General features: G+C 42.3%; 1 protein-coding gene across 1 annotated transcript in view; it reads right to left on the bottom strand.

The window, feature by feature from the left end:
* Positions 1 to 499: 499 nt before the first annotated feature.
* LOC133459889 (cilia- and flagella-associated protein 58-like) overlaps positions 500 to 22,232 on the bottom strand; it is a 30,306-nt gene continuing 8,573 nt past the window's right edge. Inside the window, exons 6-18 of the mRNA XM_061740247.1 lie at positions 19,179 to 19,316; positions 11,500 to 11,659; positions 10,982 to 11,064; positions 10,604 to 10,786; positions 10,364 to 10,525; positions 9,007 to 9,153; positions 7,707 to 7,847; positions 7,407 to 7,630; positions 6,926 to 7,010; positions 5,344 to 5,448; positions 3,659 to 3,778; positions 735 to 859; positions 500 to 611 (exon numbers count right to left, since the gene is read on the bottom strand). Of these exons, the coding sequence (XP_061596231.1) occupies positions 500 to 611; positions 735 to 859; positions 3,659 to 3,778; positions 5,344 to 5,448; positions 6,926 to 7,010; positions 7,407 to 7,630; positions 7,707 to 7,847; positions 9,007 to 9,153; positions 10,364 to 10,525; positions 10,604 to 10,786; positions 10,982 to 11,064; positions 11,500 to 11,659; positions 19,179 to 19,316 (1,785 nt within the window). The remainder of the gene's footprint in view (positions 612 to 734; positions 860 to 3,658; positions 3,779 to 5,343; positions 5,449 to 6,925; positions 7,011 to 7,406; positions 7,631 to 7,706; positions 7,848 to 9,006; positions 9,154 to 10,363; positions 10,526 to 10,603; positions 10,787 to 10,981; positions 11,065 to 11,499; positions 11,660 to 19,178; positions 19,317 to 22,232) is intronic.

Raw genomic sequence — 22,232 nt, forward strand, 5'->3', positions numbered from 1 at the left:
TCCACATCAACACGTCTCTTTATTTTCAGAGAAACAGTCATTGTCTTATAAAACATATAGTTTTAGTGGATAAAGTTAAAGGAGCATGAGGCAGGATTGAGGCAGGATTTATGAAAAAAATTAGTATACATTTTAAGTTTTCTAGTAATAATGTCAGGTGAAGCGTTCCAAACCAAAACGAATGAGCCCTCTAGTGTATCTCTCCTTTGCCTTGAACAGGCTGTGTGCTGCAAAATGTGCTGCAATTCGGACTCCGAATTTCCCGTGCTGGGCGGCGGATGTGACGTCACATGACGCTGCATGCACGTTCTCCCCGTTCTCCCGTGCCGGCTTCACTGTTGGCTGCAGTACCCCCGGCGGCCGTCGTGGCGAAGGGTGGCGCTAGAGAGTCTCATTTCTTAAAAGGAGCCTCCTGCTCCTTTAATAAAAGGAGATCTCTCAAAGATGACATTAACAATGTGGACTGAGCAGACTAAAGCAGCTTATCTGGTGATGCTCATTACTGTCCGACCGGCCAATGGATCCTGAATCCTCCCCCGGTTAACTGTGGTCTGCTGGCCAGTGGGGGCAGCGTTCCAATCTTCTCCACTTTAGTTCTGGTTCTCTGCTCACTTATGAAACACATAGAGCCTGATCAGAAGAAATATAACCATTACTATGTCTATAAAAAGTACATGTTCCTTCAATCATAAATGTCCAGCAACATCAACACTGGAAACACAGATGAACCTTACCTGACGAGCTTCTTGTTCCACAGATACTTCTTCTTAATGTCTGCCAGGTCATTGTCGAGTCTCTCATTTTCACTTTTGTACTGGTCCATTTGTGATTCAAGCCTCCTCAGCTCTGCTGTCAACGCCTGTAAACAGAAAATGCGAGACACTGATGCCCACTGAGCTATCCTGAGCTAGCTATTTGACTCTGAGCTCACTTTTATTCCACATATTAAAAACATAACAAAGATAGGTTTTTACCATCTTAAGAACATAGTCAGAGTCCGCCCATTTCTCTCTCAGGCTAGTACGGAGGTGCTAATGCATGTTTTTATCTCATGTCGTTTAGATTATTGTAACGCCCTGCTCCTATAACCTACAACTATTACAGAATTCAGCCGCACACGTGCGGACGAGGACCAGAGGGCGGGAGCACATTACCCCCGTTTTAAAATCGCTGCATTGGCTTCCCGTGCGCTTCAGGATCGATTTTAAGGTTCTTTTACTAGTTTTTAAGTGTCTTAATGGTCTTGGGCCTTCTTATTTGTCTGCACTACTTTTACCCTATCGACCCTCGCGGACCCTGAGGTCCTCCGGTGCCTTTTAACCATACCAAGAGTCAGAACCAGGACACATGGGGAGGCGGCATTCAGTTTTTATGGTCCCCGATTGTGAAACAGCCTCCCGGAGAACCTGAGGGCCGCAGAGACTGTTGATGTTTTTAAAAAGAGGCTCAAGACCCATCTCTTTAATCAGGCTTTTAACTGACTCATTTAACTCTTTTACATTTTTTATGCTCACCCCTATTTTTATTGTATATATGTTTATTATTTTATTTATATTAATCTTTAGTTTATCCTATTTTATCATATTTTATTTTGTTTTATCTCAATGTTATTTCTAAATGTTTTAGTAGTTATTTATGGTCTATTTTATACATTCTATTGTCTTATTCTTTTAGTTTTTAATGTCTTGCTTTCTAGACATACTTTTAGGATTTTATGTTATGTTATACTTTTTAAACTCTTTTAGTGTATCTTATCCTGCTTTCTTGTAGCTTTTATCTCCAGTGTTTCCTCATGGGGAGCCTCCATGCTGGGAGTGACTCTGGCCTGCAGGGCGTCGTCCTGGGGGTCGTTCTGGCCTGGATGGTTGTGGAGCTCTGCACCACGGCTTCACCGCTGTGGTGTGGACTCCTCTATCTGTCTGGGCCGGGACGGTCTCTGTGGAGGAAACCCTTGTAGCTGCGGGCTATGAGACCTCCTGGCGTGGACGGCTCCCTGTTTCCATTTCCTCACCTGGATCCTCTGTGCTCAGTCATGTCTACACCGTGTGTTTGCGTGTCTGTCTGTGTGTGTGTAACTTGGGTGAATTGTGGTGTGCTTGTGTCTGTCTGTGTGTGTGCGGGGAGGGGAAAGGGGGGCAGGGCATTAATACGTTTTATGTTTGTTTTATGTAAAGCACTTTGTGTTGCATTTTATCTATGAAAGGTGCTTTATAAATAAAGTTTGATTTGATATCAAGGGTCCAGAGTAACCTGAATTAATCTGCTGTCAGATTCACACATTACATTATAGACTTCCTCTGTTCATTTATAAGTTTAAAGTTTTTCATCTGAGCAAATGTTGGGCAAATCCTTGAATGATATGATTATAACATTTTCCATTAAGAGTAGTGACTAGATAATGTGTATTTTAGGACATTTACGCATTCAGGCAATCCGCTATTGTTTGCCATTCCCTTTATAATAGCAGCAGTGTTTCCTTTCTTTAGTATGTGCTTCATTTCTTCATAAGCCTCCATCAAAAGATTTTGCTCATTTGATGAGAAGTACAGCGCTCACAATTTATCCGTTGTAGAATCAGTGAATCTGTGATTGATCTTATGGTCTTTTGAAGAAATCTGTGGACGCACATTTACCTGGCTTGACAAAGCTGCACCTCCTGGGCCTGGTTTTGCCTTTGTGAAACACGTGAAGCCAGGATGAACTGATGGTGCTATGTCAAGCCGGCATGTATCTCTTATCCTGGATTTCTTAACTCTACTTCTGTGAAACAGCCCTCAGGTCTAACTAGAGATAAAGTCTTGTGTATACACAGTCACAAAGGCAAGAACGAACATAAACCCTTCGGAATTTACTGGTTTTCATCATTAATACACAGGGGGGGAAAGAGTGATCTGATCTTCATCTAAGTAACAATAACAGAAAAGCACAATGTTCTTTTATTGATAACACACAAACCGTTTCAGTTTCTGTCTTTATTGAACACGCCCATCAAACATTCACAGTACTGGAGGTAAAAACAGTAAGTGCCTCCATCAGCATGTTTTAGATGTTTCCCTGCTTCAGCACAAAATTACACAGACGACTGTGTTATTAACTGACCTTGATGTCAAGCTGATAATGATCATGAATTAGAATCAGGCGTGTCGATGCAGGGAAACATCTAAGACAGGGGTGTCCAAAGTCGGTCCCTGTCCTGCATGTTTTAGCATGTGTTGCATCAATACATTTGAGTCTAATTAATGGTCCTCATCTACACATCAACAAGGTCTGCACAAATCTATTGATAACACAATCATTTCTATAAGGCTGTGTTGAACAAGGGGAACATCTAAGACCTGCAGGATTCTGGTTCTCAAGGACCAACTTTGGATACCCTTGATCCAAGACATAGGGTGGGATTCCCCATGGTTTAGTAAGTGTTTTCAGTAAAATAATGTTATATATTCCCAGTGTTATGAACATTTGTGTTTGTTATTGTGACTGAGATGAAGATCAGGTGACATTTTTTGGTATCATCATGCATAAAACCTGTAAATTCCCAGGGATTCACATCTGTCCTCTGGCAGGATTGTCACAGTAGAAGCCACAATCTAATGTAGACAAAAGTCAGACAGTCAGGGAACATGTAGAACAGCATGTTTGTGGAAGACATGATAACCTTAAGCTTCTTGCTTCTGTCTCTCAATGTCCACTGACACTTCTGCAGCTGCTTAGCTGCCTCTGGACCTGGCCGGCGGGCCAGAGTCTGTTTCAGCTCCATGTACAGCTTGTCCTTCTCCTTGGTGAGCATATTAGAGAAGATAAAATATTCAAAGATGAGCAAGAAAGAGAATTCTCCAAAACTCATACAAACATAATGGTTGTGATGTTTAGGGAGGAAAAGGCAGCAGAGCACATCTGACCCTGACGTCACCAGGAGAAATCATTCATGTCTGTTTCAGTGTTATTTACGCTGCTGCTTCATTCTGCAGATGTCACAAAGGTTCAAAGGGAAACGCTGATTGGTACAATCTGATTTTATCTTATATTACTACCACCAGAAGGCCAATATCTGTATACTTACCTGATCAATCTACCTAGATGATGACGCTGAAGCGCCACAGACAACACTGAAACCCAATCCATTAAAAACCCAACTATGCAGTTTCCATCTTAAAAGTCGAGACACAAAATTTTAATTAATTAATTAAATAATTAAATATTTAACTCATATTGTTGGGTCATGGCATCTTTGCAATGTAAACAAAAGTATTCGTGATGATTCAATGTAGGAGCTTGTCTTGTATGTTTTCTTGTTTATATGTTTTGTATGTGTGAATTTTTGTGTTTTTGTATATATTTGTGAATTAGTATTTCTTCTGTTTGGTTTGTATTGTGTGTACACTGTATTGTCACTTATGAGTGTATGAAGACCCCAGGAAGAATAGCTGCTGCTTTTTGCAAAAGCTAATGGGGATCGTAATAAAACAAACAAACAAACACAGGACAAGAACTGAGCATCTCATGGGATGGCCACAAACTCTCCAACCACCCAGTGTACCTCTAAATCACCCTTGACAGGACATTCTCTTTCAAAACCCATCTTCAGAACACCAAAGCCAAGGTCAACAATCGCAACAACATCTTGCGCAAACTGGTAAACTCAAAGTGATGCATCAACCAACTGTGCTGTGCTTCTCCACAGATGAATATGCTGCTCAAGCTGAGCCGCTGGAGCCGCACCCGCCACACCAAACTGGTGGACACAGCCCTCAACGTACCTGCCGCATCATCACAGGATGCCTAAAGACAACGTCAGTCCTGTGCCTATATGCCTTAGCTGGCATTGCCCCCCCTACTTCAGACGATCCATCATCACGCAAGCCGAGCAAAGAGCACAGGAGTCCGAAACCAGGCACCCCCTGCATGGACATACAGCACCCCCACCCCGACTGAAATCCAGAACCAGTTTCCTACATACAGTCCCACCTTTCAAGACAACCAAAGAAACAGCAAGGATCAACATCTGGAAAGATGAATGGAACCAGCTCAACACACAAACCCATGACTGGATGGAGAGAGGAATCACCCCGACTGAACTGCTGGCACGACCTCCCAGCCAACCTGGAAGACCCTCAACAGACTACGAGTGGTGCAAAGCACTCATGAAAGCAGGCAGCTACCGACAAAAGACACATGTAGGGACCTGGCAGAACCCCCCCCAACAGCTGTGACCTGCGCCAGATGCAGGCAGAATGACATCTGAGATTGCAACAGACTCAAAAAGACAAAGGTTGATAATAAGGACTTAATAATGAATCCGTGGAGAGTGCACAGGCTGAAAAGAAAACTTCAAATCCTTACCTGCAACGAGAGCTCCTGTTTTTCCAGCTCCTTGGTCTTGGAGATCAGTCGCCTCTGTAAAACGTGAATCTTCTGGATCAGGTCGTATTTACTGGGATTAGTGCCCTAAAGGAAACAGTCAGGTATAAAACATTTTCACTATAGAGATCTAATTGTATCACTGCGTGTTGAAGCAGGAAAACATCTACATTGTAGATGTTCTCCTGTTTAATCAGACCCTGATACAGGTGGCTGTCATTGACAGAGTTGTGCAGACCCTGGTAACAAGTAGGTGATGATGATGTTAAGTTGAATCAGGTGCATTAAAGCAAGGAAACATGTAAAACATGCAGGACAGCAGCCTTTGAGGACCAGGGTTTGGACACACTATTGTAGGTAATACTAAGCACCCCCTCACTGCTTTCATGGGATTCAAGAGGGTAAGTTGGACCAAGGTTCTTCTGATCATCAGCCCTAAATGAACTGATCATGAACAGATCAGTTCATGAATTAAGACAGTGGCCTTCAACCATGGGTCCTCAAGATCTACTCTCCTGCATGTTTTAGATGCTACCCTGCTTCAGCACACTGTGATACAAGTAGCTGTGCATTCAACAGCGTTGTACAGACCATGATGACCTTGATGACGAGCTAATAAGGACCGTTAATTAGAATCAAGTGTATATATATATATATATATATATATATATATATATATATATATATATATATATATATATATATAAGCAGATATTTTTATTATGAGACTCTGAGCTTTTAGTCATATGTATGAAAGAGGACAAGGATTGGGAAACACTGATCTAAAACATGCAGGACTGTGAGACTCAAGGTCTAGGGTTGGCTGTTTTTAGATGGTTCCCTCCTTCAAACACATCATGATACAAATGACTGTGTCATTAACAGACTTGTGCAAACCTCAATGATGAGCTGATGACGACCTTTAATTGTATTGATGAAAGGCAATATCAAAAGCGTGCAAAAACTGCACCCCTCGAGGACTGACTTTGGGCACCCCTGATCTAAAACTTGCAGGGAAGTGGGTCCCGAGGACCAAATAAAAAAAAGGCTATTTGTCTAACAGATCATGTTTGGCTAAAACTGGGCAATGTGCCAGGAAATGATCCCAAACACAGCAGCAAATCTACATCAGAGTGATGAGAAATATAAGAATGAAGGTTTTGGAATGGCCTGGTGAATGTCGAGACCTAAACCTGGTCAAGATGTTGTGGTGGGAGTTTCAGAAGTGAAGAAGTGAATATCCAGAAACCTCAATGACCTGAAGTAACATTGAAAAGAAAAATGCACCAGAATTCCTCCAGAACCATGAGATGCACTGATGAAGTCAACCAGGAAACATCGACTGAAGGTTTCTGCTACTGAAAGTCATTTTTGTTTATTTTGTTTTTAGTTATATGTTGTTCACCTGAAGTTGTCAAATACTAAGACTAAGACCAACTACTATGGGAAGATTTATTTTATGGTTTTACACATAAAGATTAAGAGGGTGGATAGTAACTTATGAACACGAGAAATGTCGGACGTAGTGAGCCCCACAGGCAGTGTTCCTGAAAGAAGGTCTCACCTCCAGCTGCCTCCATCTGTGGATGTTGATGGTCTCCTCCGGGACACTGTTCCTGCTTCTCTCTCTGAGCTGGAACAGCTCCTGCCTGCACAACAGCATCTCACATTAATGTCACGTCTAAACTTTCCCATTCTTTTAATCAGGAAAATGGAAAGACAGGAAAGGGTTAACAAGAACAATAAACAGCTTCTCATCTTAAGATGAAGACAATCCAACATCACCTGGGCCACTGGAATCAAGATTTTAACGGAGTGATGTTTTTCAATAAAGAAGGGCTGGTTTGTAAGAGTAAATCGTTTCCTGCTCCTTTTGCAAGCTCAAATCTAAGCAAGATAACTCTAATTACTCTGCATCTCCCTCTCTTGCTCCCCGTATCTTTGACTCATCTCATCTAATCTATATAGTGCTCTTTGCGGGTCTTTACCTCATCACACCCTTCCCCTCCTCCTCGATTCTTCTGCTCATCCTGATGTTTAGTTACCTGAGCTCTTCAATGTTGGGTAGACTCTTGTCCAAGATCTTCTTTTTACACTGGAGCCTCGTGACCTCCAGTTTGAGCAAGTGGATGTCCTCCAGTTTCTGTTTGTAGTGGAAATCCCCCTTGTTCAGGATGGACTGGTGGATCCTGATCTTCTCGTACAGCAATGCACGTTCATCATTACGGTGCAGCAGCTGCCTACTGAGGTTGTTGCGCTCTCTCATCACCTTCACAGAACAGCATTAATCAGACACGTATCTCTGGTGTCACCTACCTCAGTCTGTGTATGTTCTACTCCTTTGCCTGCTCCAGCTGCTTCTTGTGTTGGTCCTGCTCAGCCTCGGTGTCAGATATCACCTTCTGCAGCTTTTGTTGTTCTGCTCTTTGACTATCAACATGCTGCTTGGCTTCTTCCAGCTGCAGCTTCCTAGACTGTAGTTCTCCCTGTTCCACATGGCCACACACAGATGGTGTCAGGTGTATCAGTAAATGTTTTACAGACCCTGATTTCCCTATTAAAATATCAAACTTGCACAACAAGAGCATAGTGACTGGAGAATAAAAAGGATTAAAATAAACATGAGTGTTTCTTTATTCACATGTTTTCACTGGAGAGATAATCCGTCTTGAGAAATAAAGAAACCCCCATTTTCAATCTGATGGCAGCAACACATCTCAAAAAAGGAGTTTCAGGATGTCGTTTATCATTGTGTAGCATCTCTTCTTCTTTCAACAACAGTCCAGAAACATCTGGAACCAAGAAGACCAGTTGATGGAGCTTTAGGAGAGGAATGTTGTCCCATTCTGGTCTGATATAGGCCTGGAGCTGGTCAGCAGTCTTGGATCTTCTTTGTTGTAGTATTCCTTTGTGATGCTCCAGATGTTTCCAGTTGGGGATAGTTCTGAACTACAGATGTTTGTCTGTAGTCCAGAACGTTCACCAACTGGATTCTTCTACAGTGCAGTATTGTCTTGCTCAGACACACAAGGCCTTCCTTGAAAAAGACACATGATGCACTAAAATGTTTATAATTCTTTCAACATTAAAGTTTACTTTCCAGATGCCCATTCCATAGACACGAATGCACCTCGGTACTATCAGACATGCAGGATTTTGAACCGAGTGCTTAAAACAAGCTGGATGGTCTCCTTCTGAGTCAAGAGGACATTGGTTCCATCATGTTTCTGGATCTTGTTCTCAGATGTCTTCCTCGTTGATGACGGAACTTTAACCTGCATTTGTGGATGACATTTGTGTTCTTAGACACAAATTTCTGGAAGTGTTCCTGAGTCCACACATTGGCTTCCATCACTTACTTGTCCAGCCTTTCCTGCTCATGTCCAAACTTTCTACAACAGGTGGCTTCCAACATACTCAGGATGAATTGAGATTTTTCATGAAATTACCAACTGTCTCACTTTCAGCATGTTCTCAATGTTCTGTTGTGAAAAAAACTGTTGTATGATTTTAATCTGTTTTCATTCACATTTTATACAGCATCCCAACCTTTTTGGAATTAGGCTTGATGAATGTTTTTTTTCAAGCTAAAACCTTTAAACTCTGCCGGAATGTTTCAACTAGTATGCAGTCATGTATATTCACCTTCAAGGCTTTGTTGTACTTTTCTAAGCTCTTGTGCTCCTGCTGACCTCTAGCCAGGGCCGGCTTTTTCCTGACGATCTCGTCTTTTAGCAGAGTTACCTCGTTGTTCATGCTCTTCTTCCTTGTCTTCATATCTACTATTTCTTCCTGAAGCAGAAAGAGTGCAATTGGAATGAAGGGAAGACAAAAGTGATCAGAAAAGGCTAAGAACATGTGAAAAAGTCACTCAGACCATTAATGCCTTGTTGGATGTTTTTGTTTATGTTCTTGTATTGACCACACTAACCGGAAGTGGGTGGAGTCACACAGGTCTTCTTGATTACTGATTGTCAATAAATGACTCAGGCTTGCCGGCTCCAGGTGTGAGAGCAGCGGCATATGCCAGTCAAACGAAGTGGATGTTTGTGACTGAGTTATTTCCTCCGTTATGGTTTCCTATCGGCATTCCAGCCCTTAAACATGGCAGCGTCAACATGCCTAAAAAATCTAATAATTCTTTGCATATTTGATGATATTTCTGCTCAAAACATATTTAGCAAGTATTCAGACACTTATTCTCCAACACCACCGGGTGAGGTTCGCTCTATAGACGATTGACATGGATTGACAGGCCACACCTTAAACTCCACTAAAACCAAAAGACTTTATTGTGGATTGATCATCGACCTGATGATTTGACATGGTCAGTGAACTCCTCTAGCCTGGTAAAGCGAGCTCAATAAAGTTTCCTGAGAAGGCTAAAACAGGCTGGTCTGCCACCTCAGGAAATGAATGGTCATTATAGGCTTGCCATCAAAGTCTACACGAGTCTGTTAATGACACAGTCATTCATATTTAGGTGTGTTGATGGCGGGAAACATCTAAAACATGCAGGACAGTGGCTACCAAGGACCAGGAAAGAAGACCCCTATTCTAGTCTATAAAGATGTATCAGGTTCAGGTTATATCAGACTTTGCTGGACATGAACCTGGATGGTATGTAGATGTGCAGGGATTGGTCAGCTGCTGGTACCAGAGTTGAGAGCAACCAGGATGCTGCCCTCTGCTGGAACCAGCTCCACATGCAGATGACATTTGATCCAAATAAAAACACTTTGATTTTTAATGTTTGAAATTGGAACACCTTTCCATTCAATTTATGTCACTTTTAGATTATTTTATGGAACATGTGAGCTCCTTTTGCTTCATGGCAATAGTCTGCCTGCTGAGGTTCATTCAATAATTGAATATTTTCTGCTTTCTTCAATCTTCATGGCGTTTTTGAAGCACTTTGAGTTGCACTTTTAAGTTTTGCGTATGACCTTTGCTGTACAAATAAACTTGCCTTGCTGAAGTACCAGATAAAAGTGGACCTTACCGTAGCCTGGAGGAGGTTTTTGCTGCGCAGGTTTCTCTCAGATATAACAGACTCCAGCAGGATCTCCTGCTGTTTGAGCTTGTACTCCGCCTCAGTGACTTCCTTTTTCCTGCTAAATAACTCAATCTCTTTGGCTTCAGCATCGTTCATCTTCTGTTGGACCTGTGGAGTGTACGACAGTTTCCCTCAGTCATACTGATACTGTTCTAGCACCACAATTCATCACTGGCACTGCATGACCTTCTGCATGAGGCCGCTGGTCTCGTTAATGTGGCGGTCTCTTTCTTTCTCCAGCTGCTGGATAATCTCGCGCTGCTTTTGGCCCTCCTGCCGATAGCTGCTGATCTCGTGCTCAAGAGTCTTCTTGTCCTGTTCCAGGAGCTTCCCCCGGTTCTCAGCTGACTGGACAGCTTTGATCATGTTCTGTTCACACAGAAAACCTTAATGAAGTCATATTCTACTGGCACAGACACAGGAACACAAATTAATTCATTTGCCCTTGATAGCTGCCAGCATCAATCCAGGATTTAACTGTTCGTGCCTTCCCTACAACACTGAGATTTCTGATCGTACATGTTATGAAGCGATCTCTGAAATAATTTGACCTTTACAATTTACCTTATTTAAGACATCCCTCTCACGAATCAGCTCTTCTTGGGCTTTTTTATCAGCTTCCACTTGCTTCTGAGAAGATTCAAGTTCTACAGAGGGAAAAAGAGGAAGATATTTTGAATCAAGACGGAAGATCTGTTGATTTTAGAGACAAATGCTCTTTTATAACAATGAGCTGCTGTAAATACAAGTAATGCATGAAATAAATCTGTGCTGTGTGACCACAAAGAATGTGTTGACCACTCAGGAATGATTAAAAAATATATGTTCCAGTGTCAAAGAAATAAGCAGAGTTTTCTGCTTTAAGCTTGTAAATGATGCTGATTAACAGATCAACCTCAAATAAGAAAAAGTTGTGAGGATGTGAAAAATGAAATTATTCCATTTTTACATTCAACAAAAAAGTTGGTATGGTACAATTTAGTGTCAGAAAGAAGAAAGACGTAATGATGTTATTAACTATAATTTTGACTCCAACACACTGACATCACAGAAGAACATTTAGACCTAAAAAGATGCCCAACCTTTCTCGAGAGCTACTATATGAGCTTTCAGAGTCTCGCTTTGAACCTCCACATCAGCTTTCTGATCCTCGATCAGGTGGAGCTTCTCCTGGATGGCTTCCCTCATCTTTGTTTGTTTAGTGACATCCTGGAGCATGTGACTAACCTCCTCTTCATTTATCTGCTCGAAAGGTAGGAGATGTTGGATACATTAACTTAGTGATGGTTAAAAGTAAGAGAAGTCCTGTCTGAGACTGGTGTAAAAAAAACAATAACAAAAAATAGTCGATGCATTTGTGACTTAAGACACAACATTCCAGGGATCTAGCGTTTCAGTGTGTAACAGAAAATACAACAAGTCCGTCACTCATCAACAGCTGATAGAACCACATGAACAAGGCTTACCATGGAAACCTCTGTCAACACTACAATTGACATTCACTAATGACACTTTAAACTTTACTGTAGAGAAAGATGCGCATGTTAACTTGTGCAGAGGAGACTTCTTTGGACTCTGAGGGATTTGGGATGGAACATCACCATGGAAACATGGCAATGAATGGTAACATTACTCCGGTCCTCTATTCACTCCATTGGCTTCCTGTGCATTTTAGAATTGATTTTAAACTTTTGATGTTTGTTTTTAAAGCCCTCAACGGCCTTGCCCCACCCTATTTATCAGAGCTTTTAACGGTGCGTGAGCAGGGCGTTGAGATCCTGTTGAAAGTGCCCAGGTCAAAGTTCAAGCGCTGGGGTGACTGAGCCTTTTCAATTGCCGCCTCCGGGCTCTGGAAAAAGCTCCCCTGCAACTTACGCACTATCTCTGACCTGGGCCTTTTGAAATCAAGGCTTAAAACCTATTTATTTAGAATGGCTTTTAATACTCAGTAGTGTGGTGACACTTTTTAATCTTTTTCTTTTATTATATTTATTTTTTGCTCTGTCTTATTGTATGTTGTATTTCTGTATGTTTTATTCTGTAAAGCACTTTGGCTCACCTAGATGTGGCTGTAAAGGGCTATATAAATAAAGTACATACTGTATACAGTTGTACACTTTCAGACATGTTCTCAGGAAGAATGAAACAAATTAAAATCTGAAACTCTTCATCATGGATTTCATCAACCAAAGACAAACTTCAGTGCTCTGAGAAGCAATGGAAACATTACAAAGTGTCAAAAGCTTTCCTGTCTTTTTGTGGCATGTGTTGCAGGTCTCAAATGTATACTTGAATGTATATCATGATGAAATTGTTTTTCCCATACAGAACTTGATCAGAAATGTATTTCATTCAATCTATGTAGCATCTATTACAATACAAGTTGTCTCTAGGCACTTTCCCAAAATGACCCCCAAGAAATTATTAATTAAACAATTGCAGGTAACAACTCCCCTTTAAGAGGGAAGAAAACCTAATCCTGCTGAAGACCAGTCAGGTAGAGCAGGAAAAGGGCGAAAAGAAGGTGAGGATGAAGAACAGAGAGACACAGATATATATATATATATTTTTTTTTTTTTTTTTTTTTTTTTTTATTGATCTTTTTATAAGAAACAACATACACTTAAAACATGGAAACGTGTAGTCAAACAGACGCATTATACATTGTCTCCTTTTTTTTTTTAAACACACAAAACCTAACAAAGGAACAGAGTCTCTGTAGCGTTAAAAAATAAATAAACAGATGAGCAAGAAATGAAATTGGAAATAAATAAAACATAAAAAAAAAACATAATAAGGAGATGAAAAGAAAATTAAGGGAGGGGGGGGGTCAGTCGGTGGGTAGAGTCTTCAACGCGGTAAAGTGGTCTATGAACGATTGCCATTTGCGAATGAATTTAGCTGAGTTGCCTTTTACCGAGTATCTCACCTTCTCCAATTTAAGAAAAAACATAACATCACTAAGCCAAATAGAAATAGACGGGGACCTGGGGGATTTCCATAAAAGTAAGATACGACGTCTTGCTAAAAGGGATGTGAAAGCCAATACTTCTGACTGTGTGTGGCTGATATGTGAGGAGTCAACAGAGAGTCCGAATATTGCTAAGAGAGGGGCCATAACAACTTTTTTACCCAGAACTTTAGACATGATCACAGAATAATCACTCCAAAATTTCTGTAACCTAGGACAGGAGAAAAACATATGACTTAAATTGCAGGGAGAACCCTGGCATCTGTCGCAAAAGTCTGCAACATTCGGATATATTTCCGATAATCGGGATTTTGATAGGTGGGCTCTATGCAGCACCTTAAATTGAATAAGTTCTAGTCTAGCGCAAGGCGTGCTAGATCGTATGCTACGGATAGCTTTATCCCACAGCTCCCCTGTGAAGTCAAGGCCCAACTCTCGTCCCCAACCCTCCCGAGCTTTATCTACAGAATGATCATCAAATGTCATACACAGTGCATATATCTTAGATATCAGAGACTTTTGACTGAGTTTCATAGTTAGAAGATCATCCCACGGTTGGTTCGCAGGAAGGGAAGGGAAGCATGGAAACAAAGCAGAGGCGCAGTGTCGAAGCTGGAAGTAGCGAAACAAATGGGAGGCAGGCAAATTGAACTTTGACCTCAGATCTGAGAATGTGGAAAAGATACCATCCTTATATAGATCCCTGAAGTGCTTAATGCCCCGGTTGTACCAAATCATAAAAGTGGTGTCTATTAGTGATGGAGGGAACAGATGATTCTTAGTAACAGGTGTATAGATGGATGGAGAAGCAAATTTAAAGTGGCACCTAAACTGTGACCAAATCTTAAGGGAGGAAAGCACCACAGGGTTATTTGTAAACTTAGAGGGATTCAATGGTAAAGAGGAGGAGAGTAGGGCCGTTGCAGAGGATGAAGAGAGTGACTGAGCCTCCAATCTGCACCATAATAACTCAGGAGACTGAAGCCAATAAATTAGTTTGTGAATATGCGCTGACCAATAGTAAAGCATAAAGTTTGGTAGTGCTAGACCCCCATTAAATTTAAATTTTTGGAGAAGCGAATACCTCACTCTGGGTGTCTTACCGGCCCATAAAAAGTTGGAAACAATTTGGTCAAGTGATTTAAAAAAAGATTTTGGTAGAAATAAAGGAGTGCATTGGAACAAAAAAAGAAATTTAGGCAATACAGTCATTTTCACTGTGTTAATTCTTCCTATCAGCGACAGTGGTAGGGAGTTCCACCTCTGTAAGTCCGCCTTCACTTGAGTTACCAGTGAGGAAAAATTAGCGGTGAAAAGAGAGGGCAGAGTGCGGGTCACATTAATCCCTAAGTATCTAAAGCCCGACGGGCTGAGTTTAAAGGGGATATCAGATTGTTTGAGTTGTAAAGCAGAGGAGTTTATGGGGAAGCATTCACACTTGTTAAGATTGACCTTATAGCCGGAGAAGGATCCATAATTCTTCAACAGAGATAATATTGGTGCAATGCTGGTTAAAGGGTCAGATACATATAAAAGGAGGTCGTCTGCATAAAGTGACAATTTGAGTTCCACATTGGACCTAGAGACTCCGCGAAATAGAGGAAGAGTTCTTAGAGCAATTGAAAGTGGTTCGACGGATAGAGCGAATAGCAAAGGGGAGAGAGGGCAGCCCTGTCTCGTGCCACGTGATAATGTAAAATAAGTGGAGTAGTTGTCATTGGTGTGAATGCTGGCCTGAGGGGAAGTGTAAAGAAGTCTAATCCACGATATAAACCTGTGTCCAAATCCGAATTTATGAAGTGTTGCAAAAAGATAGTTAAATTCGACACGATCAAACGCCTTTTCAGCATCAATTGCGATAACAACTTCAGGGAGTGGAGAAGAATCTTTAGAGAGAATCACATTAAGAAGTGTACGAACATTATAAAAGAGCTGGCGTCCCTTGATGAAACCATTCTGCTCCTCAGATATGATGCTAGGAAGGATCTTATCAAGACGAATTGCTAGTGCTTTGGCTAAAATTTTGACATCCACATTCAGTAAAGACAAGGGCCTGTAAGAAGTGCATGATTCAGGGTCCTTGTCCTTCTTCAAAAGGAGGGCAATGGACGCCTGCATTAAAGAGGGAGGCAATGAGCCATGATCAAGGGACTCATTATACATTGAAAGTAAAAGGGGGGCTAATTTGTCTTTGAATTTTTTGAAAAACTCATCTCCGAACCCATCGGGACCAGGGGCCTTGTTGCTTTGCGTAGCTTCAATGGCGGCAGCAATTTCTTGCAAGCTGAAAGGAGCATCGAGGCCATTAGCCACATCCAAATTAATAGTAGGGACAGTGATATTATCAAGAAAGGAGGTCATTTCTGCTGTGTCAAGTGGAGATTCTGACTCATAGAGAGAGGAGTAGTATGACTTAAAAATTGTGTTGATGGCGATTGGATCGGAGGTAAGTGTGCCATTAGAATCTCTAATGCTGGGAATCAGTCTCGACGTTGCTTGCCTTTTTAATTGGTGAGCCAATAACCTGCTTGGTTTATCGCCGTGTTCATAATAGTTGGCATGAGCGCGTAATAGGAGCCGTTCAGAGTCGGCTGTCGCTATAAGATCGAATTTTGACTGCAAATCAAGCCGTTGTTTCAGTAAACTCGGACTTGGGTTGACTGAGTTTAGTCTGTCTGTGTCCTGAATTTTAGATGTGAGCTCCTGTAATTTAGCCCTGCGGATTGTACTGGCGTATGCTGAATAAGAGATAATCTGTCCTCGCAAATATGCTTTGAGTGATTCCCATACTAGCGAAAAACTGGTAGAGTCTGTTTTGTTTAATGCAATGAAATCATCTATTGAAGCAGATATAGAAACATTAAATGCATCGTCGGATAAAAGCAATGGATTAAACCTCCAGGGAGAAGAAAAACGGGGGCGCTCAGACCATGTTATATTCAAAGTTAGAGGGGCGTGATCCGAAATAACAATTGGGTGGTATACGACAGAAGTAACTTTGGGGAGAAGAGAGCCATCAACAAAAAAATAGTCAATACGTGAATATGACTGATGTACTTGAGAAAAAAAAGAGAATTCCTTATCTCCAGGATGTGAGAACCTCCACGGATCAACAAGCCCGTTCTTGACTGTAAAATCGGTAATAGATTTTGACATAGAGGATTGAGTCAAAGTACGAGGATTCGAACGGTCCAAAGAAGGATTAATAACACAATTCAGATCACCGCCCAGTATTGTAATATGCGTATTTAAGAAAGGGAGGTTGCCAAACAGCCTATCCGTAAAATTGGGGTCATCAAAATTAGGGGCATATATATTCACCAACAATACAGGGTTACAGTATAGAGTGCCCGCAACAATAAGATATCTACCATTCTTATCAGATATTGTCCTGGAGACGGAGAAATTGACTCTTTTGTTGATCAAAATTGCTACTCCTCTAGACCTAGAATCAAAATTTGAATGAAAAATATCACCCACCCAAGCTCGTTTGAGTCTGAAATGATCTTTATTTCGCAAATGAGTTTCCTGAAGGAAAGCTATGTCAGTGTCCAAGCGTTTCAAATGTGAAAAAATCTTTGATCGCTTAATTGGATTATTCACACCTTTAACATTCCAGCTAGTGAATGTAATGTTTGATCCAGTATCAGGCCTGTGCAGATTACGATCGCTCATAGGCATTCTCTGAGAGAAAATAAGACCGACTCACCCACCACCAGAGGAGATATAAGGAAAAAAGGTAAAAGGGAAAACCAAAACAAACAAAACTCAGGAGTATATACATACCTACAGAGACAAAAAGCCAACATCCCATAACCCCCGCCCACCCACCCAACGCACATTAGATGATCCCATCCCCAAACGATGGAAACAGCCGTGCTGGCTTCAAAGGAAGCCATTCTCGAAAGGAGATGCTTTCGACTGTAAAGCTAGATACAAAAACGAAAACAAAATGAGCTCCTGCAGAGTTAAAACCTTAAAAAAAATGAATAAAATAAAATATGAGGCATATGAAACCAACAATCTGAGCCATTCTGACGATCGCTGTCTTGTCAGGGTAACAACAAACGTTAATTAAAATTAAGGAGATCTTTGGCCTATAGAACAATGATATATACATATATGCACTCGCACACCCACACAGACACGCACACACATGCACACAATTTAAGCAAAGACAGGGGTGTGTGCATATTTTCTAATCAAGGCATCATACCAGAGAAATGATTAGGCCTTCAATTTTAAACGGTGTTGTTCCCATTGATAGTTAGAAGAGAAAAAAAAAAAAAAAAAAAAATTAATAAATAAATAAAAAAAAAAAAAAAAAAAAAAAAAATTAAAAAGTTAAAAGAAAATAAAAATAAAAAAAATTACGACATAAAGTCCCATTTTCTGAATTGACTCAGTCACTCACCCCGGGCCAGAGTCCCGCATGGACAGCAAGCTGGATAAATCGTCCCAGAAAATTAGCTGGTAGTCACTTTTTTTATTTTCCTGATGAATGCCAGGGCTTCATCTGGCGACGTGAAGTCACGCTGCTGGCCATCATGGGTTACACGCAGCCGGGCTGGATACAGCAATCCATACCGGACTCCTTCAATCTCCCGCAGCTGACGGCGCACGTCATTAAAGGCAGCGCGCGCCCGCGCTGTCTTGGCTGTGTGATCCGGGAACACGGAGATGCTCATACCCCGGACTTTTATCCGCTGCCGCTCTCTCGCCTTTCTCAGGATGTCAGCGCAGTCGGTGTAATAATGGAGCCTTGCCACTATTGCGCGGGGCCGCTCCCCGGTCTTCGGTCTCGGCATGAGGGTGCGGTGGGCTCTGTCCACCACCGGCTCTGCGTCGAGGGAGAAGGCTTCCGCCAGGAGCCTGGAAACGCCGGCTGCAGATGAAGAGTCAGGGTCCTCCTCCGGGACGCCAATAATCCGTAGGTTCTGCCGACGGGACCTTGACTCCAAATCCTCGCATCTGTCCTCCAGCCTCACATATTCTTTCGACAAGTGATCAACTTTTTTCTGGAGAGCAACGATGTCATCTGAGCAGCTTGAGAGCGAGAGCTCGATCCCAGCGACCGTGGCTGCGAGACCCGCGACGTCCGCCTTCATGGAGGAAATACTGCCAGAAAGATCAGCTTTAAGGGAAAGCAGCTCGGACTTAATGGACGTTAAATTCTCGTTCAGTGCTTGCTGAAGCTCTGACCTAAATACAGCCGCAACATCATTGCGAAGAGCGGAGAGAAGTTCGGTTTTAAGCCGGCTGAACTCCGCAGCTGGAACCTGCGCAGCGCAGGTGCTCTCCGGAGGAGGGGAATCACCGCGGGGCGAGGAGACGGCATGAGCAGCAGGCCGCGGGTTAGCTGGAGGGTTATTCCCCGCTTTGACGGACTTTGGAGGCATTTCCGTGGTAAGTCGTCGAAGTAACCGCGTTGAAAATAGGTTGGTTAAAACCAAAGCCGTGGGAGTGATACAAAAAGTGCCAATAAATGCTGAATTAAAATTAACTCTGCAGGAGCTCCGCTAATTACGTCTCACCCCATGTAAAGCTAAGCCGGAAGCGAGACACAGATATATTGTCAAAGGTACAAAAGACAAAATATATTAGTATTAACTATCTGTTAATGGGATAACTAAGAGTTTTATGTCAATATGACTGATACATGGTTAGTTGGTGTACTACAGAGACGACTATATGAACAGGTGTAGACAACAGACACTGAGGTGTTCAGAGGGTGGGACTGCAGGTCAGTATGCAGCTCTAGAAGCTCTGTCTCAGAGGACAGCTGTGTACCTTCAGCTGGTTTGCCATCTGTTGGTTCTGCAGAAGGAAGTGTTCTTTGTCTGACGAGAGCTGCTCATACTGCTGCTGCAGCCCATTCTTCTTCAGCTGGATCTGCTCCAGCACCTTGGTGGACCGCTCATGTAAAACCTGCCACATGGATGGATGGGGTAAGATGAAGGCGTAGGAATATTGTATTAATAAATTCATCAGTACACTTATATAAACCACATAAATACATTGTAGGAGCCGAATGCATTTGTATTTAGCACTGGATTGGGTAATGGGTTTAATGGATGAAGGCACCTCAGTGGCTCCTTGTTGTAGGAGTGTCTCTGTGGGTGGTCTTTGGGCGTCTACAAATAAGGCTTCTCTTCCGCTCCCGTCGGCAGGCTGGCTGGCTTATGGAGGTGGGGTGAGCTGGGAGAGAGCATACTTTGTTGACCGCACCACGCACTACGCATTTTGTATCTTGATATCAACTGACACTCATTGATTGCTCATTCTTTAAGCTATTTTGCACATATTTATTACAAGTATTGAACTGTATTGTGATAATTGATGCACTGAAATAGTAAACCCCTTTTTAAACTTGAGCTTATTGTTTGGACAGTGATTATTATATTAATGTGCGCGTCGGACAGTTTTAGTATCTCCCATGCTTAGCCTGCCGGTTGATTGATCAATTGGGGTCATTATCAGCCACTATATAGTCAACAAAAGTGTACTTGAAGCGTTGATCCACGGAAAGTTCGAGTTGGCGTCCTATTCCTGTTTGTTTGCAGCGCTTCAAACCAAGAAACGAACGCGCGCGGGCGCGCGCGTCAGCGGCATTAAGGTTTCATTCATTCATTCACTGTCATTCACACGTCCTCTCCTTTTGATTCATTCATTCACTCTCGCATTCACACGTCCTCTCATTTGATTAATTCATAACCTGTACGTTGCAAAGCACACATAGCCGAAACACAGCTGTGGCACGCAAGCCATTCACACAAATACACACATTGATTATGCGCGCGGGCGCATACACACATTCAATACGCATAAAGGCGCATGTACGCTATTGTTCCCCGTTAGGACAAGCTGCTTTAGCCTATGGCTCCGGTTATAGGCTATTGGTTTGTTATTTTCTGTGCATGTACGGGTTCGGCCCGCATTTAAAAGGCTCTGGTTGGGTCGGCCCGGGAGTGCCGTCTCACAAGTGAGATATTTAGGCACATAAATACCCATCGTTTCATGTTGAAGACATAGGGTTGCATTGATAGTCTAGATTTTGGTTAGGCAGTTTAGGTGGGAACAATAGCTTTGAGAAACGCACACACACGCACACACACGCACACACACGCACACACACGCACACCTTACTCTGGCTGTGTATGCTGTTTTTTGACTTGGGTGTGAATGTTTTTTTTTGTTGGTCTCCAGAATTTTCTGCCCCATTTGGCTTTGTTTGGATTTTGTATTTGACTTTAAACCTTTTAATGCAAAATGAGTTCAAGTTCAAGGCCTGCTTCTAATGTTGATACAAATGAGCAGAAAAGACAATCGATGCTCACTGCCAAAGCATTGGCAAACAAAATTGAATATCTTCAAAAAGAAAGAAAATCTAAGGTTAACAAGATTGAAGCACTTTTAAAAGAACTTAATGGGCTTATGAATAATGTTGATAATGCTCAGTCTGTTACACTCCATCTTCACACTGTGTCTGCACTGTATGATGAAGCAAGGCAACTTCATGATTCTGTCATTTCATTGCTCCATACAGAGGAACGTGAAAGACAAAATGCTTGGTTTGCAAAAGTGCACAAAAACAAAGTTGCTTTCATTGAAAATGCAAACACATGGCTCTCAGAAGTAAATAGCCAAATGCAAGGTGCACTGCAGTTACATGAGGATGTTATCTCTGCCTCATCTCAGTCACACATACCTCTGGTTGAAATACTTGCTGTGAATAATGATATTGATGTTTGTGTTTCAGAACAGATTCCTGAGGTGGGAACCTCTGTTGCTTTTGACGACGTTAACCCAGATGACAGTATTTCTAATGTTGCAGTTGAGTCATCAAAGAAAAGGAGCACTGCAGGAAGTAGGTGTAGGTCCATTACCTCATCTACTGTATCTGCACGTGTTATTGCAGAAGCAGAAATGGCAGCATTACTAGCTCGTCAGCATCTGCTAAAGGAGAAACATGCTCTTGAAGAAGAAGAAGTAATGCTTAAGAAGAAGAAAGAGAAGTTGGACCTGGATATGGAGATAGCAGCATCAGCAGCTAAAATAAGCTACTTGAAGGTCTCGAGCACCTCGCGAGTGTCTGTATCTAGCGGGGCAGATGGGATGAATTCCTACCTTGATAAGAGGACACAAAAGGTTCCTCGTGCGCTGGATGCTGATGCTGAGACCTTTTTCCCTGTGTCAGTGAGGCAGTCATCTCAGCCTGCCTCAACAGGTTTACCACAGTCACGTTCACATCTTGTGGATGCTCGGCCTAAGCAGCCACGTCCATCTTTTCTTGACCCTCAGTCTAAGAAGAATGTGGGGCTGCTGTTTCAATCTGCTTCAGACCATCTGCACCAGAGGCCCAGACTTGAGGTGCTACAAAGTGTAGCCTATGAAGATCATCCTCAGTTGCAGCAGCTGCAGTCAGCTCAGTCAGACCAGCACGCTCCTGTAGAGCAGGGAGGTTCTGATCATGGTCAGCTGATTTCTGTCTTGGAGAGGCAAAACCAGATCACCTCTTTGCTGGCTGAACAACAGTCATTATTCTTTCTTCCTAGGCGCGACATTCAGGTCTTTCATGGTGATCCCTTGGAGTATCAAACCTTCATCAGAGCTTTCGAACACAGCATCGAAGAGAAGACTCGCAGCGCCAAAGATTGTCTCTATTATCTTGAGCAGTATACTAAGGGGCAGCCCAGAGACATGGTTCGAAGCTGTCAGCACATGTCCGCAGAAAGTGGCTATGCTAAAGCCAAGTCCTTACTGCAACAGCACTTTGGCGACCCACTGAAGATCACGTCTGCGTATATGGACAAGGTCTTCTTGTGGCCAGCGATTAAGTCAGAG

This window comes from Cololabis saira, chromosome 14, assembly GCF_033807715.1.
Source record: "Cololabis saira isolate AMF1-May2022 chromosome 14, fColSai1.1, whole genome shotgun sequence".
NCBI lineage: Eukaryota > Metazoa > Chordata > Actinopteri > Beloniformes > Belonidae > Cololabis > Cololabis saira.